Genomic DNA, 21,647 nt, shown 5'->3' with positions numbered 1-21,647 from the left:
GTGGGAGAATTTGGTGAGCGGGATTAGACGGGTACGGGATTTGGTGAGCAGGATTAGACTGGTGGGGGATTTGTTGGGTGAGATTAGACAGGTGGGAAATTCGGTGGGTGGGATTAGACGGGTGGCGGCTTCAGGGGCAAGATCAGACAGGGTGGGAGAATTCGGTGGGTGGGATTAGACAGGTAGGGGATTCAGTGGGCAGCATTATACGAGTGGGTGGGGGAATCGTTGGGTGGGATTAGACGGGCGGGGGATTCGGAGAACCATGCTTTGATGGAAACACATACAACCCCATTTGCGAGGCAGCTCTGTCTCTGATGCTAGAACAAACCATCACTGATGATGATGACACATTTAAGGACACAGTTTAAATGCGTGCATTTACACATGACACAGTACTGTATATTCAGAAACTTGCATTGTAAGTAAACTAAAATCCACTAAGAAAGATCATAGTTATGACTGGCATAACTGTTGAAGCTGACAGATGCATTATGTTGTAGTTATTTAAAAAGTGCAGAAGTGCTCCGTATGCCAATTCATTGGATATTAGACGTTAGCAGTTCTACTTAAATCAAGGAAGTGTGTGCTCGTCACACTGTGTGTATTCTCTAGGGTTAACTTGGTAGAGCCGGGCATACCGCTCTCATCGGTGTAGGTGGCTCTGGAACCCTCATTTCAGACCAGTCTCACCTAAATGTGCATTCCTTGTGTTTTCAGGTAGTGCTGAAAATACAGGATTTAAGCATTTTCAATTCCTGAATATGACAGACCCGCCTCACATGGGAATTAATTGGCCCAAGATCACACAGTCTCTCAGTTCCACAATGGGTAAGTGAACTACTGGACTGCATCCCTTTTGCTTTCATGATCTTCAGGGCACAGTATATTTTCCACTCCGGCCTATGCTGCTGTTCTGCAATGCTGGTTGGGGGGATGTAGTGGTGGTGTTTTAAGAATTGCAGCAAACTTGGTGTTTGGTTGTACAGCCCGCCACTCCAGTAGCGAAGGCAGCTTTTGATGCCAGGTGGGAGGGGGCAGAAATGGCACCAACGGGAGGCTGGGGGGTGCAGCCACCCTCCCTGCCCCCGCCACTGGGCTACTCCCTGGATTTTGCCTTTGGTAGCTCGTTTCGCATCGGTTTGCCGGATGCTGCAATGGAAACGTTATATGTAATCTATCATTACCGAGAAAGGGATACTGTGTGGTGGGTGTTGCTGTCTAGGATGGACTTTCCCACAGTCTCCTCGCTGATTATGGGTATTTCTCGTGGGTGACCAAGGGGAAGCCAGGTACCTCAACAAGATAGAGGATGATGAGCCCATGAATGGCATGGGAAGGGTCGCCTGGTCACCCTCACTTAGCCCCTCCATAGGACTGAGGGCCATCACTGGGAAGGACATGAGGATACTGCTCCATTTAGTCTCATCCATGAGACACCTTGGCTCAAAAAAAGGTCTCTAGCCTACTCTTTTCTGGCGAACCTGTGACCTTAGGGCCAAGCCACCCCCCTTGTCTTTGAGGGGATTGGGACTCGGAACAGTACCCAGGAACATGGATTACCCGGTTGGACCTTGCACAGATATTGGGGGAATTCCATTGATTCACGCACTACTTGGCTCATGCGGTTCAGAATAGTTTATGAAAAACACGCTTTCAGCCCATGGATCGAGTTCGTAGGAGACCACGGATGTGCCTGGCAGTGCCAACAGCTCTACAAACAGCAAGTATGAGTAAAGCAGCAGCATTTAAAATAAGTAGCCCACACTTAACATTCTCAAATGCTGGACTCACTGAAAACACACACTGCAAGCTATAAAATAAGCAGGTTGCATAGCAATTTGCTATGCATTTCTGTAGGTTTGCTAATTAAATTCGCACATGTGTAGCAATGCTAGCTATTTAAGTTACCCTGTTCAATGAAAGCGCAGCTTGCCACACGCTTTACTCTTACCTTCAGGGCTCTCTCCAATGCCTTCTCTGTGTTCACTGCGAGTTTAAAGGGGCTAATGTAGAGAGAGTGCAGCAGTAATCCTCTCCTCCATGCTTGAGTGCCAAAAGCTTGTGTGGGAGTGCTAAGCAAGATTTTTGTTTTCTTTTTAAAATAATTGCAAACCTGGTACTTTTATTAAGTTAACTATAATCTTTATGGCAAAGACTAGTATGTGTTAACTTTATATTCATTTTTTTTTTAAAAGATTGTCTTGCAATTCCATTCCTAAACATTTAAGTTGTACACAATGCACCATTACAGTATTGCTACTGTAAAACACTACATTGTCTCCATGCTTTACAGTAATGTCTAGGTTAGTGTATCTAAATCTCATAGTGTCAACTATATTTCATTTTGTTGGGGAAGATGCATCATACTGACGAGAGAACACTTGAAAATGTACTTTATCACATGGTGGTGAACATCAGGAGGTGTTGGTCGAGAACAACAAGCAGGTGGGAGGAGAGGATAAGGAGGAGTTGGTGAATACAAAGAGGAGTTGGCAAGCAACAGGACAAGGTGGCAGAAGAAGAGAAGGAAAGGGTTGTGAACTTCAGGAGGTGTTGGTCCAGACCAACAAGGAGGTTGGAAAAGAACAGCAGGGGCGAACAGATAGACAACATTGGAAGGTGTGAGGAGTCCAGCTGGGCTCAAGACAGGGAAGGGAAAGACTATGATCTGACATGTGTTGAACCCATGCTGTGGGGGAGGAATGAACCTCTGGTGAAATGTTAAGGAATGACAGGTAGAAAACAGAGCAAAGCTGAGGTGGACGAAGGTCAGGGATCTGGAGGACAGAGCTGACAAGGCTCTACTCAAGCAGCCTGCGCTTCTGGGAGAACTGCTCCCTGGGTTGCTATCTGAGCCTTGCCAACAAGTTTGCCCTATACAGACGACTGATGGGAGAGAGCCAGAAATGTCTACATGAGTGGTCCGAAGCAGAGCAGAAACTCGTAGAAGAAGGGCTTGGACACCCCTTAAACCTAGTCCTGAGGGAATGAAGGAGCAGAAGAAGCAGGGTGCCGGCAACCCTCAAGCCCAAACTGATCCAAGATTGTAAGTCAAGGCAACACTGTTTAGGACTAGTTGGAAGGAATTGCTTGTGAATAAAAGATGTTAGAAATAGCCATGTTGCCTTGATCCTTTGTGCCACCCGCTTGGCTATATGACAGCCTATTGATTCATAATGATAGGTTCCAACTGAATTCAATAAATAATGTTGGCCAAATACATCTCAAAACCCTTCTGATAATTTGCTCTAAATGTTGCCATTAATGGTGTAGTCGCCTCCATTGATGCATGCCATGCGTTGCCCGGCCAATGCAGTGGGTCCTTCTTCTAATATCACCGCAAACGTGACTGCGATCGCCAAGGATGTCCTCTCAATCGTTACCTGGAGAACAGACAACCCCATCCTCGGTATAGACCAGTTGTCCAGAACCTCCTGGCGCCACCAAATCACTCAAGTTTGTGTCCGGCAGTCCAGCCATCAATCTGTGACGGAAGGCGCCACCCCACACGATGGGGATACCCTGCAAGGTGCCTCCACTTCGGGCTATCTTTCCAAAGATATACGTCTCTTTCAAAGTCCTTGGAGAACCCAAAGGAGTAGGAGGGCAGAACAATTCCTCTGCACACCCAAGAATTCTGATCGGGCAAAAGCTGAGACATGAGTGCCTGAAATGGGTATCTTGCCGGGAGAGCCCCAAACCCCTCCCCCCACCCCACACACCTTTGGAAAGCAATCTTGGGCAATCTGGCCCCCTGCTTTCTTTATAGTAGTGGCTGAAGGTCCTGCAGGGTATGATATGATACGATAGGTTATTTATAACGCGCTTAATACCCAGAGTTTTCTAAGCGTGGACCCGTGTTGCTCCGTGTCCTCTTGCTTCCAAAACCAGCACGTTGCCCCTGAGCTATCCTCCCGAGATGCTGCTGTTGGCCAACCAAAAAAGGAATGCCTTTTGAGCTTTTGATTCATAACTACTTTCTGGAAGGCTGTCTTGAGCCCAGTACCAAGCTGGTGCTTCTGCTCTGCGCTTAATCACAGTCAGCAGGCGCATGGCACATCTCTGACACTAATGGCCTCTGAATGAGTCCATCCCCCCCCTGTGCTGCTGCCAAGAAGCGTGCAGATATGGTGACAGACATCTGAAGGCCCACTACCCCCCCCCCACCCCCCCCAATAGCTGTCTCCCCACTTCCAGAAGCCCAGCTCGTGCAAGTAAAGCACAGCATAGAGGCTAGCCCACTTGTCGCATACCCCACATTAGGTAAACCGGCAGGCCCAAGGTGATGGGCCATCTACCCTGGAACCGCAGGCAGTGGCAGAGTTCTCCAGGCGTGTGCAGGAGTACGGAAAGAACACACCCTCTGGCGTGCCACCCTACCTTTACAGCTTAGGTGTAACTTATTTGGTGCATATTCAACAGCTCGAAGGGACAGTGATGCAGTAACTTGACTTGTCATGGTGTCTTGGACCTCAACCTCATGACCTTATGCCGACTTGTGTGGGTTGTAGCGCTGGGGAAATACGAGTCCAGCTCTTATCCGTTTTTCACTCTAAAAGGTCCTATCTATTTGGTAATATGTTTATCTGTTTTAGGAACTCGATTAAATGGCAAGCAGCATGAACCCGGGGGGTTAGTAGACTACATTTACAGTGCATATTGGATAGCCACTACCAGGCCCACTTCAGACAACGCACACCCTGGGCCTCCACACATCCCGCAGCCAGTTCAGCACTACAAGGCTCGTTGAATTCTTCATCCATAAAATGACCCCCATATGCGCTGCATTTCCTACTCTTGATTGAGAGAATGCTGAGTTGTATTATCGATTATATTATCTACATGTGCTCTCCCAGGGGTGTTTTCTCTCTTCCCTTTCGTAACCCTGAGTTCTGTTGTGTCGTCTCTTGTCTGCTTGTGCTCTCCCAGTGGTGTTTTCTCTCTTCCCTTTTCTAACCCTGAGTTCTGTTGTCTCTTCTCTTGTTTGCGTGTATTCTCCCTGGGGTATTTGATCTCTCCCCTTTCCTAACCCTGAGCTCTGTTGTGTCTTCTCTTGTCCGATTGTGTTCTCCCAGTGGTGTTTTCTCTCTCGCCTTTCCTAACCCTGAGTTCTGTTGTGTCGTCTCTTGTCTGCTTGTGCTCTCCCAGTGGTGTTTTCTCTCTTGCCTTTCCTGACCCTGAGTTCTGTTGTCTCTTCCCTTGTCTGTGTATGCTCTCCCAGTGGTATTTTCTCTCTTCCCTTTCCTAGCCCTGAGTTCTGTTGTCTCTTCTCTTGTCTGCGTGTGCTCTCCCAGAGATGTTTTCTCTCTCTTCCTTTTGCTAACCCTGAGTTTTGTTGTCTATTATCTCCTCTTCTTGTGATCTCCCAGTGGTTTCTTCTCTCTTCCCTTTTTAACCTTATGTTTTGTCTATTCTCTTGTCTACACGTGCTCTCCTGGAGTTTTTTCTCTCTTCCCGTTGTTAACCTCTTCATGTGCTCTCCTGGAGTTTTTCTCTCTTCCCTTTGTTAACCTCTTCATGTGCTCTCCTGGAGTTTGCTTGTCTCTTCCTTTTGCTAACCCAATGTTTGGTTTTCTTCTCGCCCGCAGGAGATTCGTTCGCCCAGTTTCGGTTCGCCGATGAGAAGGAGTGGGACGCAGATCAGTCTGGCCCCAAGCAGGTGAGCCGCTCTAGCTGGATTCCAATGGCTCTTGTTTGTGGGTGCTTTGACCTCCTGATCTTGGAACAGATTTCCCAAAATGCAGCAGCGATGGACCAGAACACACTGACCAGAGCATGTCATTGCAACCCTGCGGGTGGAAGCAGCAGAGAGATATAACAGCTGTATTGTTTGGGGGAAATTGCATAAAATGCCCTAAAGTTTATGGTTACTTCTGTTGGGGAACACCTAGGATATTCCAATACTTCCAGTGACTGATCACTGCCTGTATACCGGTGTGATATTCCAGTACTTCCCGTGACTCATCACTGCCTGTATACCGGTGTGATATTCCAGTACTTCCCATGACTTATCACTGCCTGTATACCGATGTGATATTCCAGTACTTCCCATGACTCATCACTGCCTGTATACCGGTGTGATATTCCAGTACTTCCCATGACTTATCACTGCCTGTATACCGATGTGATATTCCAGTACTTCCCATGACTTATCACTGCCTGTATACTGGTGTGATATTCCAGTACTTCCCATGACTCATCACTGCCTGTATACTGGTGTGATATTGCATTACTTCCAGTGACTGATCCCTACCTGTATACTGGTGTGATATTGCATTACTTCCAGTGACTGATCACTACCTGTATACCGGTGTGATATTCCAGTACTTCCCGTGACTCATCACTGCCTGTATACCGGTGTGATATTCCAGTACTTCCCGTGACTCATCACTGCCTGTATACCGGTGTGATATTCCAGTACTTCCCGTGACTCACCACTGCCTGTATACCGGTGTGATATTCCAGTACTTCCCGTGACTCATCACTGCCTGTATACCGGTGTGATATTCCAGTACTTCCCGTGACTCATCACTGCCTGTATACCGGTGTGATATTCCAGTACTTCCCGTGACTCATCGCTGCCTGTATACCGGTGTGATATTCCAGTACTTACGTGACTCATCACTGCCTGTATACCGGTGTGATATTCCAGTACTTCCCATGACTTATCACTGCCTGTATACCGGTGTGATATTCCAGTACTTCCCATGACTCATCACTGCCTGTATACTGGTGTGATATTCCAGTACTTCCCATGACTCATCACTGCCTGTATACTGGTGTGATATTGCATTACTTCCAGTGACTGATCCCTACCTGTATACTGGTGTGATATTGCATTACTTCCAGTGACTGATCACTACCTGTATACCGGTGGGATATTCCAGTACTTCCCATGACTCATCACTGCCTGTATACCGGTGTGATATTCCAGTACTTCCCATGACTCATCACTACCTGTATACCGGTGTGATATTCCAGTACTTCCCATGACTCATCAGTGCCTGTATACCGGTGTGATATTCCAGTACTTCCCATGATTTATCACTGCCTGTATACTGGTGATATTCCAGTACTTCCAGTGACTGATCACTACCTGTATACCGGTGTGATATTCCAGTACTTCCCATGACTCATCACTGCCTGTATACCGGTGTGATATTCCAGTACTTCCCATGACTCATCACTGCCTGTATACCGGTGTGATATTCCAGTACTTCCCATGACTCATCACTGCCTGTTTACCGGTGTGATATTCCAGTACTTCCCATGACTCATCACTGCCTGTATACCGGTGTGATATTCCAGTACTTCCCATGACTCATCACTGCCTGTATACTGGTGTGATATTGCATTACTTCCAGTGACTGATCCCTACCTGTATACTGGTGTGATATTGCATTACTTCCAGTGACTGATCACTACCTGTATACCGGTGTGATATTCCAGTACTTCCCATGACTTATCACTGCCTGTATACCGGTGTGATATTCCAGTACTTCCCATGACTCATCACTACCTGTATACCGGTGTGATATTCCAGTACTTCCAATGACTCATCACTGCCTGTATACTGGTGTGATATTCCAGTACTTCCCATGATTTATCACTGCCTGTATACTGGTGATATTCCAGTACTTCCAGTGACTGATCACTACCTGTATACCGGTGTGATATTCCAGTACTTCCCATGACTCATCACTGCCTGTATACTGGTGTGATATTCCAGTACTTCCCATGACTCATCACTGCCTGTATACCGGTGTGATATTCCAGTACTTCCCATGACTCATCACTGCCTGTATACCGGTGTGATAGTCCAGTACTTCCCATGACTCATCACTGCCTGTATACCGGTGTGATATTCCAGTACTTCCCGTGACTCATCACTGCCTGTATACCGGTGTGATATTCCAGTACTTCCCGTGACTCATCACTGCCTGTATACCGGTGTGATATTCCAGTACTTCCCGTGACTCATCACTGCCTGTATACCGGTGTGATATTCCAGTACTTCCCGTGACTCATCACTGCCTGTATACCGGTGTGATATTCCAGTACTTCCCGTGACTCATCACTGCCTGTATACCGGTGTGATATTCCAGTACTTCCAGTGACTGATCACTGCCTGTATACCCGTGTGATATTCCAGTACTTCCCGTGACTCATCACTGCCTGTATATCGGTGTGATATTCCAGTACTTCCCGTGACTCATCACTGCCTGTATACCGGTGTGATATTCCAGTACTTCCCGTGACTCATCACTGCCTGTATACTGGTGTGATATTCCAGTACTTCCCGTGACTCATCACTGCCTGTATACTGGTGTGATATTCCAGTACTTCCAGTGACTGATCACTACCTGTATACTGGCGTGATATTCCAGTACTTCCAGTGACTGATCACTACCTGTATACCGGTGTGATATTCCAGTACTTCCCATGACTTATCACTGCCTGTATACTGATGTGATATTCCAGTATTTCCAGTGACTGATCACTACCTGTATACTGGTGTGATATTCCAGTACTTCCCATGACTTATCACTGCCTGTATACTGGTGTTATATTCCAGTACTTCCCATGACTCATCACTGCCTGTATACTGATGTGATATTCCAGTACTTCCCATGACTCATCACTGCCTGTATACTGGTGTGATATTGCATTACTTCCAGTGACTGATCCCTACCTGTATACTGGTGTGATATTGCATTACTTCCAGTGACTGATCACTACCTGTATACCTGTGTGATATTCTAGTACTTCCAGTGACTGATCACTACCTGTATACCGGTGTGATATTCCAGTACTTCCCATGACTCATCACTGTCTGTATACCGGTGTGATATTCCAGTACTTCCCATGACTCATCACTACCTGTATACTGGTGTGATATTCCAGTACTTCCCATGACTCATCACTGCCTGTATACCGGTGTGATATTCCAGTACTTCCCATGATTTATCACTGCCTGTATACTGGTGTGATATTCCAGTACTTCCAGTGACTGATCACTACCTGTATACCGGTGTGCTATTCCAGTACTTCCCATGACTCATCACTGCCTGTATACCGGTGTGATATTCCAGTACTTCCAGTGACTGACACTACCTGTATACCGGTGTGATATTCCAGTACTTCCCATGACTCATCACTGCCTGTATACCGGTGTGATATTCCAGTACTTCCCATGACTCATCACTGCCTGTATACCGGTGTGATATTCCAGTACTTCCCATGACTCATCACTGCCTGTATACCGGTGTGATATTCCAGTACTTGCCGTGACTCATCACTGCCTGTATACCGGTGTGATATTCCAGTACTTCCCGTGACTCAGCACTGCCTGTATACTGGTGTGATATTCCAGTGCTTCCAGTGACTGATCACTGCCTGTATACCGGTGTGATATTCCAGTACTTCCCGTGACTCATCACTGCCTGTATAGCGGTGTGATATTCCAGTACTTCCAGTGACTGACACTACCTGTATACCGGTGTGATATTCCAGTACTTCCCATGACTCATCACTGCCTGTATACCGGTGTGATATTCCAGTACTTCCCATGACTCATCACTGCCTGTATACCGGTGTGATATTCCAGTACTTCCCATGACTCATCACTGCCTGTATACCGGTGTGATATTCCAGTACTTCCCATGACTCATCACTGCCTGTATACCGGTGTGATATTCCAGTACTTCCCATGACTCACCACTGCCTGTATACTGGTGTGATATTCCAGTACTTCCAGTACTTCCCATGACTCATCACTGCCTGTATACCGGTGTGATATTCCAGTACTTGCCGTGACTCATCACTGCCTGTATACCGGTGTGATATTCCAGTACTTCCCGTGACTCAGCACTGCCTGTATACCGGTGTGATATTCCAGTGCTTCCAGTGACTGATCACTGCCTGTATACCGGTGTGATATTCCAGTACTTCCCGTGACTCATCACTGCCTGTATAGCGGTGTGATATTCCAGTACTTCCAGTGACTGACACTACCTGTATACCGGTGTGATATTCCAGTACTTCCCATGACTCATCACTGCCTGTATACCGGTGTGATATTCCAGTACTTCCCATGACTCATCACTGCCTGTATACCGGTGTGATATTCCAGTACTTCCCATGACTCATCACTGCCTGTATACCGGTGTGATATTCCAGTACTTCCCATGACTCATCACTGCCTGTATACCGGTGTGATATTCCAGTACTTCCCATGACTCACCACTGCCTGTATACTGGTGTGATATTCCAGTACTTCCAGTACTTCCCATGACTCATCACTGCCTGTATACTGGTGTGATATTCCAGTACTTCCCATGACTCATCACTGCCTGTATACTGATGTGATATTCCAGTACTTCCCATGACTGTTCACTACATGTATGCTGGAGCACTCTGCTGCAACAGATCATGGATGTGCTCTTATGAAAATTGTGTGCCCGATAAAAGGCTGAGTGCACAGTAGACACATGTTTTTGCCACATCATTGAAGCCGTATTTTGATAGTGTGCCACTATGGCACTGTGAATAATGTCACTCATATGTCGTATGCCAGCCAGAAATTATACCAGCTTTACATAATATGCCAGGAGATGTACAGTTTAATCTCATCGTTGCTCCTGAGCTAATTCATAAACTAGAATAATAACTACAACAACACAAAATGCCATCAGAAGTAGCTGCACGGGTGCGCCCACCGCATGCCAGGTCACTAAATAAGCCACAGTTCACATCAGTGTGCCAGCCTGGCAGTTTATTGTCATGGCAATTTTCATACTTCTATGCCAATTTTAAACTGCCCTAGTCAATCGCACATTACCGATGTCATGCCAGTTTCAAACAGTGCCTTGCATACCACCATGGCAATAGTAAAACAGGTGATAAAGGGCCAATGTCATGGGTCAAATCTGGAGGCAAGGTTGCATGGCAAGAGACAATGTAGTAGTCGATGTGAAGTGGCGTGCAAATGGATAGTCTTCTGTGTACATTGGTTGCAATTGGTTGCCTGTGTTGCAGTCTAATGAAGAGTGCTAGATGTCCAAGACTTGGCAGAATAGGTTTTGTTTTGCTCCACTTTTTTGTTTGACGATTGTGCATGTTTTGTATTAAATATGATACATGTGTGTTATCACTTTGTAATGGTCTAAGCTTTATGGCTGTGCTTTAGTGATGGCTTCAGGTTCGTTGGTATGTTGTGTGTTTTGTGTAACTGAATGTTATCCAGACATGTCCTCCTGGTGCAGCTGAGCGGGATCTTCCAATGTCATCAGTGAACTCGGACCAGAGTGCAGTGCTTGTTGGTGGGAGGGTTTTTATCAGTAGGCAGTGCTTCAGTGAACATACAACACTCAATAAATGAAAATATCAATGATAAAGTCCATCTTGCACATGGATGTACTATACCAGGAAAATGATATCTTTAGTGGGGCATTTGAGGGTTGACGTGGCATAGGTTGGCAGCGCCTCGACATATGGGGGTCATACCTTTGATATGACTATACAAACCGTGTGCTAACATTAGAGGCTGACTTTGGCCCATGATGGCAGCTTCTGCAAAGGTACACATTATGCATGGTGACTTACTACGCCATGTTAAGACAGTACTGGGGAGTTCCAGACTGCACTTTGTGCAGATGCCATCACTTTGCATTGTGATGGCACCTGCACGGGTGGGGTTATACCATAGCCTATGGTGGCATTAATGAGGGAGTTTAATGCTGCACTTGACCCATGTCCGACAAAGCCTACTGACTTTGCAATTGCTTGTTTTGTTAATGCTGTGCACGACTCCAGTATCCACACGTGCATAAAGCAGAGCTAGGCTTGGTTTTAAAAGTGGTGTTAGCTATGCAGCCCAGAGACGGGCAACACGCCATGCAAACTACTTGAACAGGGGTCTGCAGCTCTCCAGGTGCTTTTGACTGCAACTCCCATGAGCCCTCCCCGTTCACTATGCTGGCTGGAGCTGATGGGATTGGAAGTCCATTGCTGATGGGATTGTGTGGTCAAAGAGATCTGGACAGTCAAAGGTTGCAGAACCCTGAATTACAAACATTACTTTCACCTTTTGAATATCGGCAGGGATTCGCATGATTGCAACAGCACTCCACCATGGAGTCACGTGACCTCGCGGGCACTGCCACTCTGCTCCAGTGGTTGAGTATTAAGGCTGCGTACTGCCCAGTCTCTACACACCGCAGCACTTTGGGTCATCAGCACTCTTCCACTAGTGCTCATCACACATGTCTGCTAACATTGGCAAATGCAAGGACGCCACTGCAAGCCCACAAGATCTGCGGTAATTAAACCCATCAGAAAAGCCACACTTTGTTACGAGCTCATGTTTTCCAGCTCTTAACTGTGCCTTTGCAATATTTAATGAGCCATGATCATGCGCTGAAGAAAGAAAACGGGACTAAAATAACAATGCCATTAACAAGCTACTTTATTACACCTGCTGGAAATGGAGACGTCGCATTATCAATCTGTGTGTGTTTTGAAGAGGTGTGTCATGCGCCACGATGGGAGAGAGGGACGGAACAGTGACTGGAGAGGGAGCGGATGAGGTGTCGATCATCAGTGCCGATGGGCGATATCTGCAGACATTTACGCCTTTCTATTCCTGTGAGCTGCTGAGCCTGGGCCTTGCACGTGCAGCTCGATTTGTGTGTACATTAGTCCCTCTTCAAACCCACCCAGCCCTCGACTTCCCACCAGACATGGCAGCCAGCTTACTGCCCACTTTCCACAATCTCTGCACATTGTTGGTGCATGTGTTTATGGGGTGCCCTTCTCTGTGGCGCCAGGGGGCAGATTAACACCTGATATGAATACAATCAATAAAGCAAAGTGTCTCCAAGGCCCCCGGCCCTGACGGGTTGACAAATTATACCATCAAACAAAATCCCGAATTTTGGACGGACATCTGCTATACCCTATACAAGAGGATAACGATCCACTGTTGTTCTCCAAAGTCGTGGACAGGGACGTCATTTCACCAAAATGCCAGGGGTAGCGGAAGTGACATCACACGACCCTTGACCCCCCTGATGACATCACAGGAAGTGATGTAATTTGATCCACCCCAAAGTGATATCACGGGAAGCGATGGAACATGACCTTTCACCCGTTGACAAAACAGGAAGTGGCATCACATAGCATTGTACACTATGAAAAATATGACTACGATATCACTATAATGTGATGTACATTTCATACAAGAATGGATCGCCATGTGTATCGTTACTATCAGTGTGTATAGGCCCATATTACCAAATTACTGTGAATGCAAGCAGACGTCCATGACCAAATGATAATGATGTGTTATTATATAGCACTTATGCTTAAGCGCTTTATATAGAAAAAATATACACACAATATCACCCAACCTGTGTTGGTACTCATTTATCGACCTCAGAAGGATGAAAGGCTGAGTTGAGGCATTTAAGAACAGACTAAATCAGTGACTCACCCCCTGAAGTGTGCCTGAAATAAACCTATAATGAGTCTAGCAATTATTGTATAGAATCCCAGAAAGACACATTATTTGGTATTCCTATTCTTTCTTATTTAGGGTCAGTGCTGAAAGTGTTAGACTTGTGGCACTCCAGGTCTTGTTTTTCTTCTTTTTTTTTAAGGGACCTGAACAAGAAACGCAGCTACTCCAGAAGTAAAGAGCCACATGATGCTGGCCACAGCCCAGGAACTTGCATTACAAAAATAGAATTTTTTAAAAATGCTTTTTTTGTTTGTTTTTTATTTAGAGGTCGCAAGGGAGACATCAGAGGTTGCAGTTGCGACTTCTGGCGACCCCTAAATGACGTCCCTGGTCTTGGAAAAGTGCTGTCATCGTGACAATCTTTAAAATGGGAAATAGAGCTAACCCATCGGACCACTGTCCGATAGCCCTATTGGACGTCTTGGGCAAAATATTTGCATCCCTCCTGCAACAAAAGCTTGTTGAATGGGCAGTTGAAGCAAACCACGTCGACATGAGACAAGCTGGTTTTGTAAAAGGTGTTGGATGCTCTTTGAATCTTTTGATCCTAAGTCTGCTCAAAACGGAAGCCCTGCGAACCAACTCGAAGATACATATCGCACTTAATGATTTTTCATATGCTTTTGAGAGCATTAACCGTGAAAAACTCTGGGGAAGAAATGGGACTGCCCTGCAAGCTTGTCAGCTGCCATCCGTGAATTACATACTGGCACTAACATCAGGATCCGGTTGGATCAAAAAGGTTCTCTCTCGGCGCTGATCAACACCTATGGAGGCGTCAAACATGGGTGCCCCTTGGCATCAGTAATTTTCAATATTTTTCTCTCTGACATCAGAGAAACTTTCCTTGGCGTCCACTCTTCTCCACCTAAAATCAACGGGTTGGATATAAGATGGCTATTATATGCGGACGATTTAGTTTTACTGGAGGTCACACCCATCGGTTTACAAAGAAAAATAGATGCTTTCGAAGTATATGTTAAGAACAACGGTTTACAAATAAACAAAAAAAAGTGTGAGAGCCTAATATTCCACAACCTTAAAACAACGAATAAAGTCAATGGTAAAAAAATGACTTGTACAGTAGGCGAGGAAATCCTAAATGTTGCATCTAGCTGCAGGTACCTTGGCATGCAAATCAGCGCAAGCATCAATGACGGGCCTTGGTTTGACATTGCTCAAAGCAAATGTAGACAACTAGCTTCTCAAGCTTATGGCCTAAATTAAAAAAATATGGGAAATTTTCCCTAAGGCCGGTAACTAATTTCTACCAACAGAAGGTAGTCCCTGTCCTCAGTTAGGGTGCAGAAAATGCACTTGGATGCTTGTGTGAGTTGTGGGAAAGGCTTGAGAACATATTTTGGGTTAAAGTTCTCCAATTGCCAAAAGGTACGTCAACTGCCTCTGTATGCTATGAACTTTCCCTAATTTCAACCCATGCAAGAATAAACTGAAATTTACTGTCCCTGTTTCGAAAAACAAAAGCAAAAAAGAACATTCCTCAATTTAAAATTCTGAATGCCTCAAGTGCGGATAACGGGACTGATTCATTAAGCAGCTGGAACAGACGTTGCGATGATATGTTTAAAGATCTCAACATTAACATAGATACTTTACACTCCAATCCAAATCTGGTGAAAAGAAAAATCTGGCAAAATTATTGGAATTTAACGGGAGAAGTGAGGTGGTCATGCAGATTCATGAAAGAAGTTCCTGGTGAAGCTAATAGCTTTGAGAAATTGCAAAGCTATGTTGATCTCTTCCCTGACCAGCGTCAGAGACAACTGTACATGCATTTCCATCTTAATGCTTTTTCAACAAAAGAAAGACTTTGAGTTTGGGCAAAATACGCAGACCTAAATCCAGTCTGTAGATTTTGTGCACTAAAAGATGAAACCTTAAAACATCTGACTTTGTTTTGTTGGAAACTACGTACACTAAGAACTAGACGTCTGGGCCCGTTACTTCGGAAGCAACCCACTCGAAGCGCTGAGGAGTGGTGGATGGTAATGTTTGGCGGCGTCGACCCGAAATTGACCTTTGCACTGACTTACTTTCTAAAGGACATAAAAGACTTGCTAGTGGTGACCAGTCCTTGATGTCTTGACTCAAACAGAAGCAGTTAAACTAACTACAAAAGGACGTGGGATGTTGATGTGTGAAAGCTAGCGAACTGTGATACAAAGTCTCTGCTTTCGTTCTTCCTTTTTATTTTGTGTGTTTTTAAAGGTTTTGTATAAACAATTAAAAAATGTGTGTGTGTGTATATATATTACATGGCTACGGTAGTGGCCATGTAGTTATGGTTAAGTTGCTGTTTCCATAGGAAGAGCACTTTTTGGGCGGCTTATAACTTCGCTCCCCTGGACGAATCCTCACCAAACTTTGCAAAAAAAAGTATATGGCCCACTCTGCAAAGTTTGGTGAGGTTTGGTCCGGGGGGGGGCAAAGTTATAGGGGGGTCCCAAATTTTTTTTTCCTTAGACATAATGGGGAAAAAAACTTTGCTCACGCCTACAGCCCAAACCTCTGGACGGATTTACACCAAATTTGCGGCAGGAGCAGCGGCTTGGTCCCGAAAGCGTGCTTTTTTTAATTTGGTGTAACTCCGTCCAGTAGTTTCTTTTTAAATGACCAAAATGTAAAGCAAAAAAAAAAGTGATATCTATGTCCGCTCCACGGACTCACCTCCCTGTTCGGTCTGCGGACTGGCCTCTGATTGGCTGTGCTGTCCACAGACTGGCAACCGATTGGACAGAAAAATTCAGACTTTTGCGTAGTCCACGAACACCGGGACGCGTCCGCTGATTGGATGGTGAGAAAACGTGAAATGCTTCTGTTTTCTTGAAACGCCCGCCATGTTGGATTTGCAAAGTTTGGTGAGGTTTGGTCCAGGGGGGGGCAAAGTCATAGGGGTGGGTCCCAATTTTTTTTTTCCATAGACATAATGGGGAAAAAACTTTGCTCACGCGTACAGCCCAAACCGCTGGACGGATTTACACCAAATTTGCGGCAGGAGCAGCGGCTTGGTCCCAAAAGCATGCTTTTTTTACTTTGGTGTAAATCCGTCCAGTAGTTTCTTTTTAAATGACCAAAATGTAAAGCAAAAAAATTAGTGATATCTATGTTCGCTCCGCGGACTCACCTCCCTGTTCGGTCTGCGGACTGGCCTCTGATTGGCTGTGCTGTCCACGGACTGGCGACCGATTGAACAGAAAAATTCAGACTTTTACGTAGTCCGCGAATACCGGGATGCGTCCGCTGATTGGATGGTGAGAAAATGAGAAAACGTGAAATGGTTCTGTTTTCCTGAAACGCCCGCCATCTTGGATTCGCAGACTTTAATTGGGGTCTGCGAACAGCGTGGTGAAAACATTTTTTTTAAAAACAGCATTTCACTTGTCAAACTCAACAAACAATCTCTGGGGAGGTGGGGGGGATGAGAATTCGATTGGATATGGCCATAAGAAGCAAAAAAACGGGTTGTTTCACCCCCCGAAGGTCCGCGAACACTCTGGATGTCCTGGGACAGTCCTGTGGTGTTTGCGGACACTTCAGATGTCCTAGGACATCTGTTCCTAATTCTGCATTACAGGGTTGGGGAAAAGCAGTTTTTGGATGGCTCATAACTTTTGCGCCACTCAATAAAACTGCATGTAATTTTGCAATTTTATTCTAGAACTAATCCTGAATGGTTTTGCAAATTTTGTTGGGATTCTGTCAAGAGGGGGCAAAATTAGAGGGGGGTCCCAAAATATGGTAAAGGCATATAAATGTGGTGTCATTTGACGAATCTGCACAACATTTGGCAAAAACGATTTTGGATCTAGATATAAATGGTTTTCTAAAGTTTGGTAGGATTTTCTCAAGAGGGGGCGAAATTAGAGGGGCGGTCTCAACATTTTTTGATGGCTTATAACTTTGTTGCTATTTGACGAATGTGGACAAAAGTTTTGAGAAAGATTATAGACCAAACCTTCAATGTTTGTGTAAAGACTGAATGGATTTTGTCGAGTGTGGGCTAAGTTATCTGACTATTGTATGTATATACATTTTGACACTTTTTAAAAAATAAAGCATGGGCGGATTTCGAGCAAACTCGTACGGAGCATTTGCAAGGACATTAAAGCATGGTTTTGCAAATGTGCCTGTATTTTATTTTTTGACAAGTGTAATAATGTAGGTACAAAAAATTGTCGTATACCTTTGGTGACTGAGGTATAGCCTGTGGCGGTGGGCAGTAGCCAGATTGTCTGGGTCATGGCATAAGGTTATTGCACGGACAATCTGGCTACTGGCCATGACCGCTAGGGATGAAAAATGGTGTTAAAGTGGCTATGTCTACCTGGGACCAGCTATGTGGTAAAGATATTCGAAGGTAGGATAGGTTTGAAAGGGAAAAAAAGTGCTTGTGGTAATATGTTCATAGGGTTTTGCGGACTGCCATGGCAAGGGAAGAAGGGGCTGTGTATGGAGCCCCGCCTTCTCTTTCCATGTTGGCTGTCTTGGAAAAGGATTGTCCTTCCAACAGCGGGACGCCACAGGCGTCCTGGTATAGGAAGAAAAATCTATGTTTTAGCACCCTGGGTTCCCGCTTTGGGAACCAGGGGTGCTAATGGCCTTTATCCCCCATTTCAGGGGCTGCAATGGACGATAATGGTCCGTAGCCCTCCTTATTTATTTATTTATAATGCACCAATGCCCGCAGACATCAGACTGTGTGGTTACAGTATCTGTTGAGGAAGATGAGGCGGAGGAAGATGGCTTAATACTTGCTGACAAAGGAATAACCTGTCTGAGAGCATTGCGGTCATTGGATTTGGTGTGGCGGCGCATAGAGGTGGTCCCGTAGGAGTACTGTCCAGGTAGTCTGCGACTGAGTACAAAATTGCACTCAGTGCATTTCACTTTGGTAGCTTTAGCCTTTGGTACACTCCCAACAGTAGCAAAGAACTGGTACACCCATGATTGTCTCTGGGTGCTAGAAGTAGGCACTTCCTCTACCTCATCTTCTTGGTCCTCTTCATTGTCTTTGAACGTACTGTGCTTTTTTTGTTGTGAAGGTCCTCCAGCTGGTGGTGGTGGTGGCTCTTGGGGATGAGGGATGGCAATAACTGATGCCATTTTTAAGATAAATAGCAGTTTTGATAAAATTCTTCCAAGTATGTACTGTGTACTAGATTGGTAATGGATAATGAGTACAAAAAGGTGTCGGAGGTGTGCAAGGGAAATTGTGAAGTTGAAAGTTCCTAGATCAGTAGAAAAAGAAATTTCGAACTGTCCGCGAAGGACGGATCTTATCGTGAAGTGCAGACGGGTTCTCGGACACGTCATCATGCCGCGCACCAGCGTATGGTCATGTGGCACTGTCCGGAAGGTCTGCAATGAAGTCAGATGTTCGTAGATATCTACGGATGCAAAACTAGTTGAAATAGTTGCAAAAAGTGTATAGAAGTGTTAACAATGATTCTAGAAGGTGGGAAATGGCAGAGTTTTAACGTTACACTTTGTAAATTGGACAAAAATATTGTTATATTTGGTAAGTATGATATTAGTAAGTTGTAGGAAAATAGCATGCACTGGTAAAAACCCATGAAATTCACTGAAAAAACGTTGTTAAAGGGACGTTATGGTTAAGTTACACTAATGAAAACCTATGAAATTCAATGAAAAAACTTTGTTAAAGGGACGTTATGGTAAAGTTGCACTAATAAAAACCTATGAAATTCAGTAAAAAAACGTTGTTAAAAGGACGTTATGGTTACAAGTAAAATCGAAAACCCCTTCAAATTCTCCAGTTATGGTAAGCTAAGCAACCATAACTCGCGCCACCACTGTGCACTGCTAAGACTAACACCCAGGACATCAAAGATAACATCACAAATATCATTGATGACATCACTGATGACATCACATGTGCATTTACTTTTCATACAAGGGGTTGTGAATGTAATGTTGGCAAAAAAGTATCAGGGATTATCGGGAGATGTGTAATAACTTACATACTTCATCACCCAATGTAGCATTCTAAAGAACATTCCATTGCAGTGTTCTTTCTAGTACAGGAACCTACTCATACAGAAATGTAGGTATTGGCTGCAGCATACACCACAGAGGTGCTATATTTTTAATTTTCCAAAGTTATATAATAAAACGGTGAATGCTTCTGTATCAGACTTTTCCGTACTGTGAAACATGTACTAAGTAGCTAATAATGCATCACTTACTAAATATTTCGACTAATACACACAAAACATAAATAGACTACAATGCATACAAATATGGGGCTTATATATGGAGAGTAAAGTAAGCAAACAAGAGGAAGTACCATTAGCAATTGTGTATAATCTACATGATTGTATTCACGCACAAAAATGATTGCTGTGTTTCAGGCCTGCTTCTGTTAGGAATCCCACAGCCTTGACCATGTAGTGTAGCCGTAGAATTCCTCAAAACAATATTCGCCTTGTGTCAGTACGAAAAAGAAAAAAACACCAATAGGAGTATTGCTCAGAAGAATGGAGGTCAGTCGTAGACTCGAACTTGGGGATTCCGTCACCGGATGATTTTCAACTCTAAACAGGATAGTCACTTGAAGATGAAGGTACAACTCAGAAACAAGAACAAGAATCCTCAATATCCTAAACAATGCCGGTAAAGACTACACTGCACAAGACTATGAAGTATATAACAGAGAAAAACTGGGAATTTGTATGGGAAAAATGATTTTAAAGAATTTCCCCCTGACACACGTTAAACCCCATAAGAGATCTAGTAATATGGGTAATAACCAATATTATAGGCAAAGCAGGCTTACCGAAATGGATGAAGTGGGAAGAAGAACTCGAGCAATTCTGGTCGATAACCAAACAAAGGGCAAGGCAAGAGCAATCCGTTAGGCAGGCAAGGGTCGTAAAGGCAAAACGATACAGAAAACAAGGTCGGCAAGTAACAAAGCACAAACTTCAATCAGAAGCACCGAGCCGATTCGCCTAGCGGTTTAAAAGCCCAACGTCACGTGATCTGTAGATACGTTGCACGTGACCACTGCTGTGCCTGAAACGACCCAGTCTCCAGGGCAACCGCCAACGCTCTGCGAGACGGGTCCTAGCCGTCATGAAAACCCGATGTGCAAAAGGCATAGAATGTCTTTGTAACGTAACGCCCCTCATAACTCTGGGACTTCGGGTATCCGTAGGGTGCGGAACGCCAGGTAGGCCTGGGATTGGCTGGTCGCGGTCCTAACAGTTTCTATGTATGTACATCATAATATGCGATTAAATTCTAAGGAAAGTAGTGTAATAACATGTGAGAATAGCAATATCTATAAATGTAATACCTTTAGAAAGTTAAGTTTCTGACTGTCAGTAAATAAACCCACCTGGCCTAGATATGGCAGTGAACAAAAAAGAAGGGGCTAGACATGTGATGTCATCAGTGATGTCATCGATGATATTTGTGATGTCATCTTTGATGTCCTGGGTGTTAGTCTTAGCAGTGCACGGTGGTGGCGTGAGTTATGGTTGCTTAGCTTACCATAACTGGCGAATTTCAGGAGGTTTTGGATTTTACTTGTAACCATAACGTCCTTTTAACAACATTTTTTTTACTGAATTTCATAGGTTTTTATTAGTGCAACTTTACCATAACGTCCCTTTAACAAAGTTTTTTCATTAAATATATATATATATTTTATAGCATATATAATGCGCCTATGCACAAGGCGCGCCCCTGCCCCCTTCTGCACCCTGGGCAATCGCCCCAGTCCTGGCCCTAGAAACGGCACTGCTTTCTCTTTTTTTTTTTTATTGTTCATTTATAGCACGCTTAATACCAGCAAGTGGTGTCTAAGCGCAGGGTCGGAACTCATACATGTGATGTGCCGCGTTGTCTTGCTTCCAAGACAAATGTGTTGCCACTGAGCTACCCTTCCTCCCTTTCCTCTAATCCTGTTATGCTCCCTGCCTCTAGGAGAAGTCAGCAACGCAGATAATACTGGCTCTCTCCATTCTACACTTCAGGAAGGACCCGCAGACCCCACTCTTCAAAGAACAGCTCACCAACCATTGATGGCTCCTCTGCCTTCTTTTCCACCATCTGCAGCTTCCGCTCCTCCCCTGTTCCT

The 21,647-nt window shown here is 44.9% G+C and overlaps 1 protein-coding gene across 1 annotated transcript in view; it reads left to right on the top strand.

Moving 5' to 3' along the window:
* Positions 1-21,647, top strand: part of AVEN (apoptosis and caspase activation inhibitor) — a 1,172,565-nt gene that overhangs the window by 981,788 nt on the left and 169,130 nt on the right. Inside the window, exon 3 of the mRNA XM_069638575.1 lies at positions 5,592-5,662. Coding sequence (XP_069494676.1) covers positions 5,592-5,662 — 71 coding nt within the window. The remainder of the gene's footprint in view (positions 1-5,591; positions 5,663-21,647) is intronic.

This window comes from Ambystoma mexicanum, chromosome 14 (assembly GCF_040938575.1).
Source record: "Ambystoma mexicanum isolate Mex_15411 chromosome 14, UKY_AmexF1_1, whole genome shotgun sequence".
In the NCBI taxonomy this organism is placed as follows: Eukaryota; Metazoa; Chordata; class Amphibia; order Caudata; family Ambystomatidae; genus Ambystoma; species Ambystoma mexicanum.
Note: the sequence above shows the minus strand (reverse complement) of the source record. Positions and strands in the feature narration are given on the sequence as shown.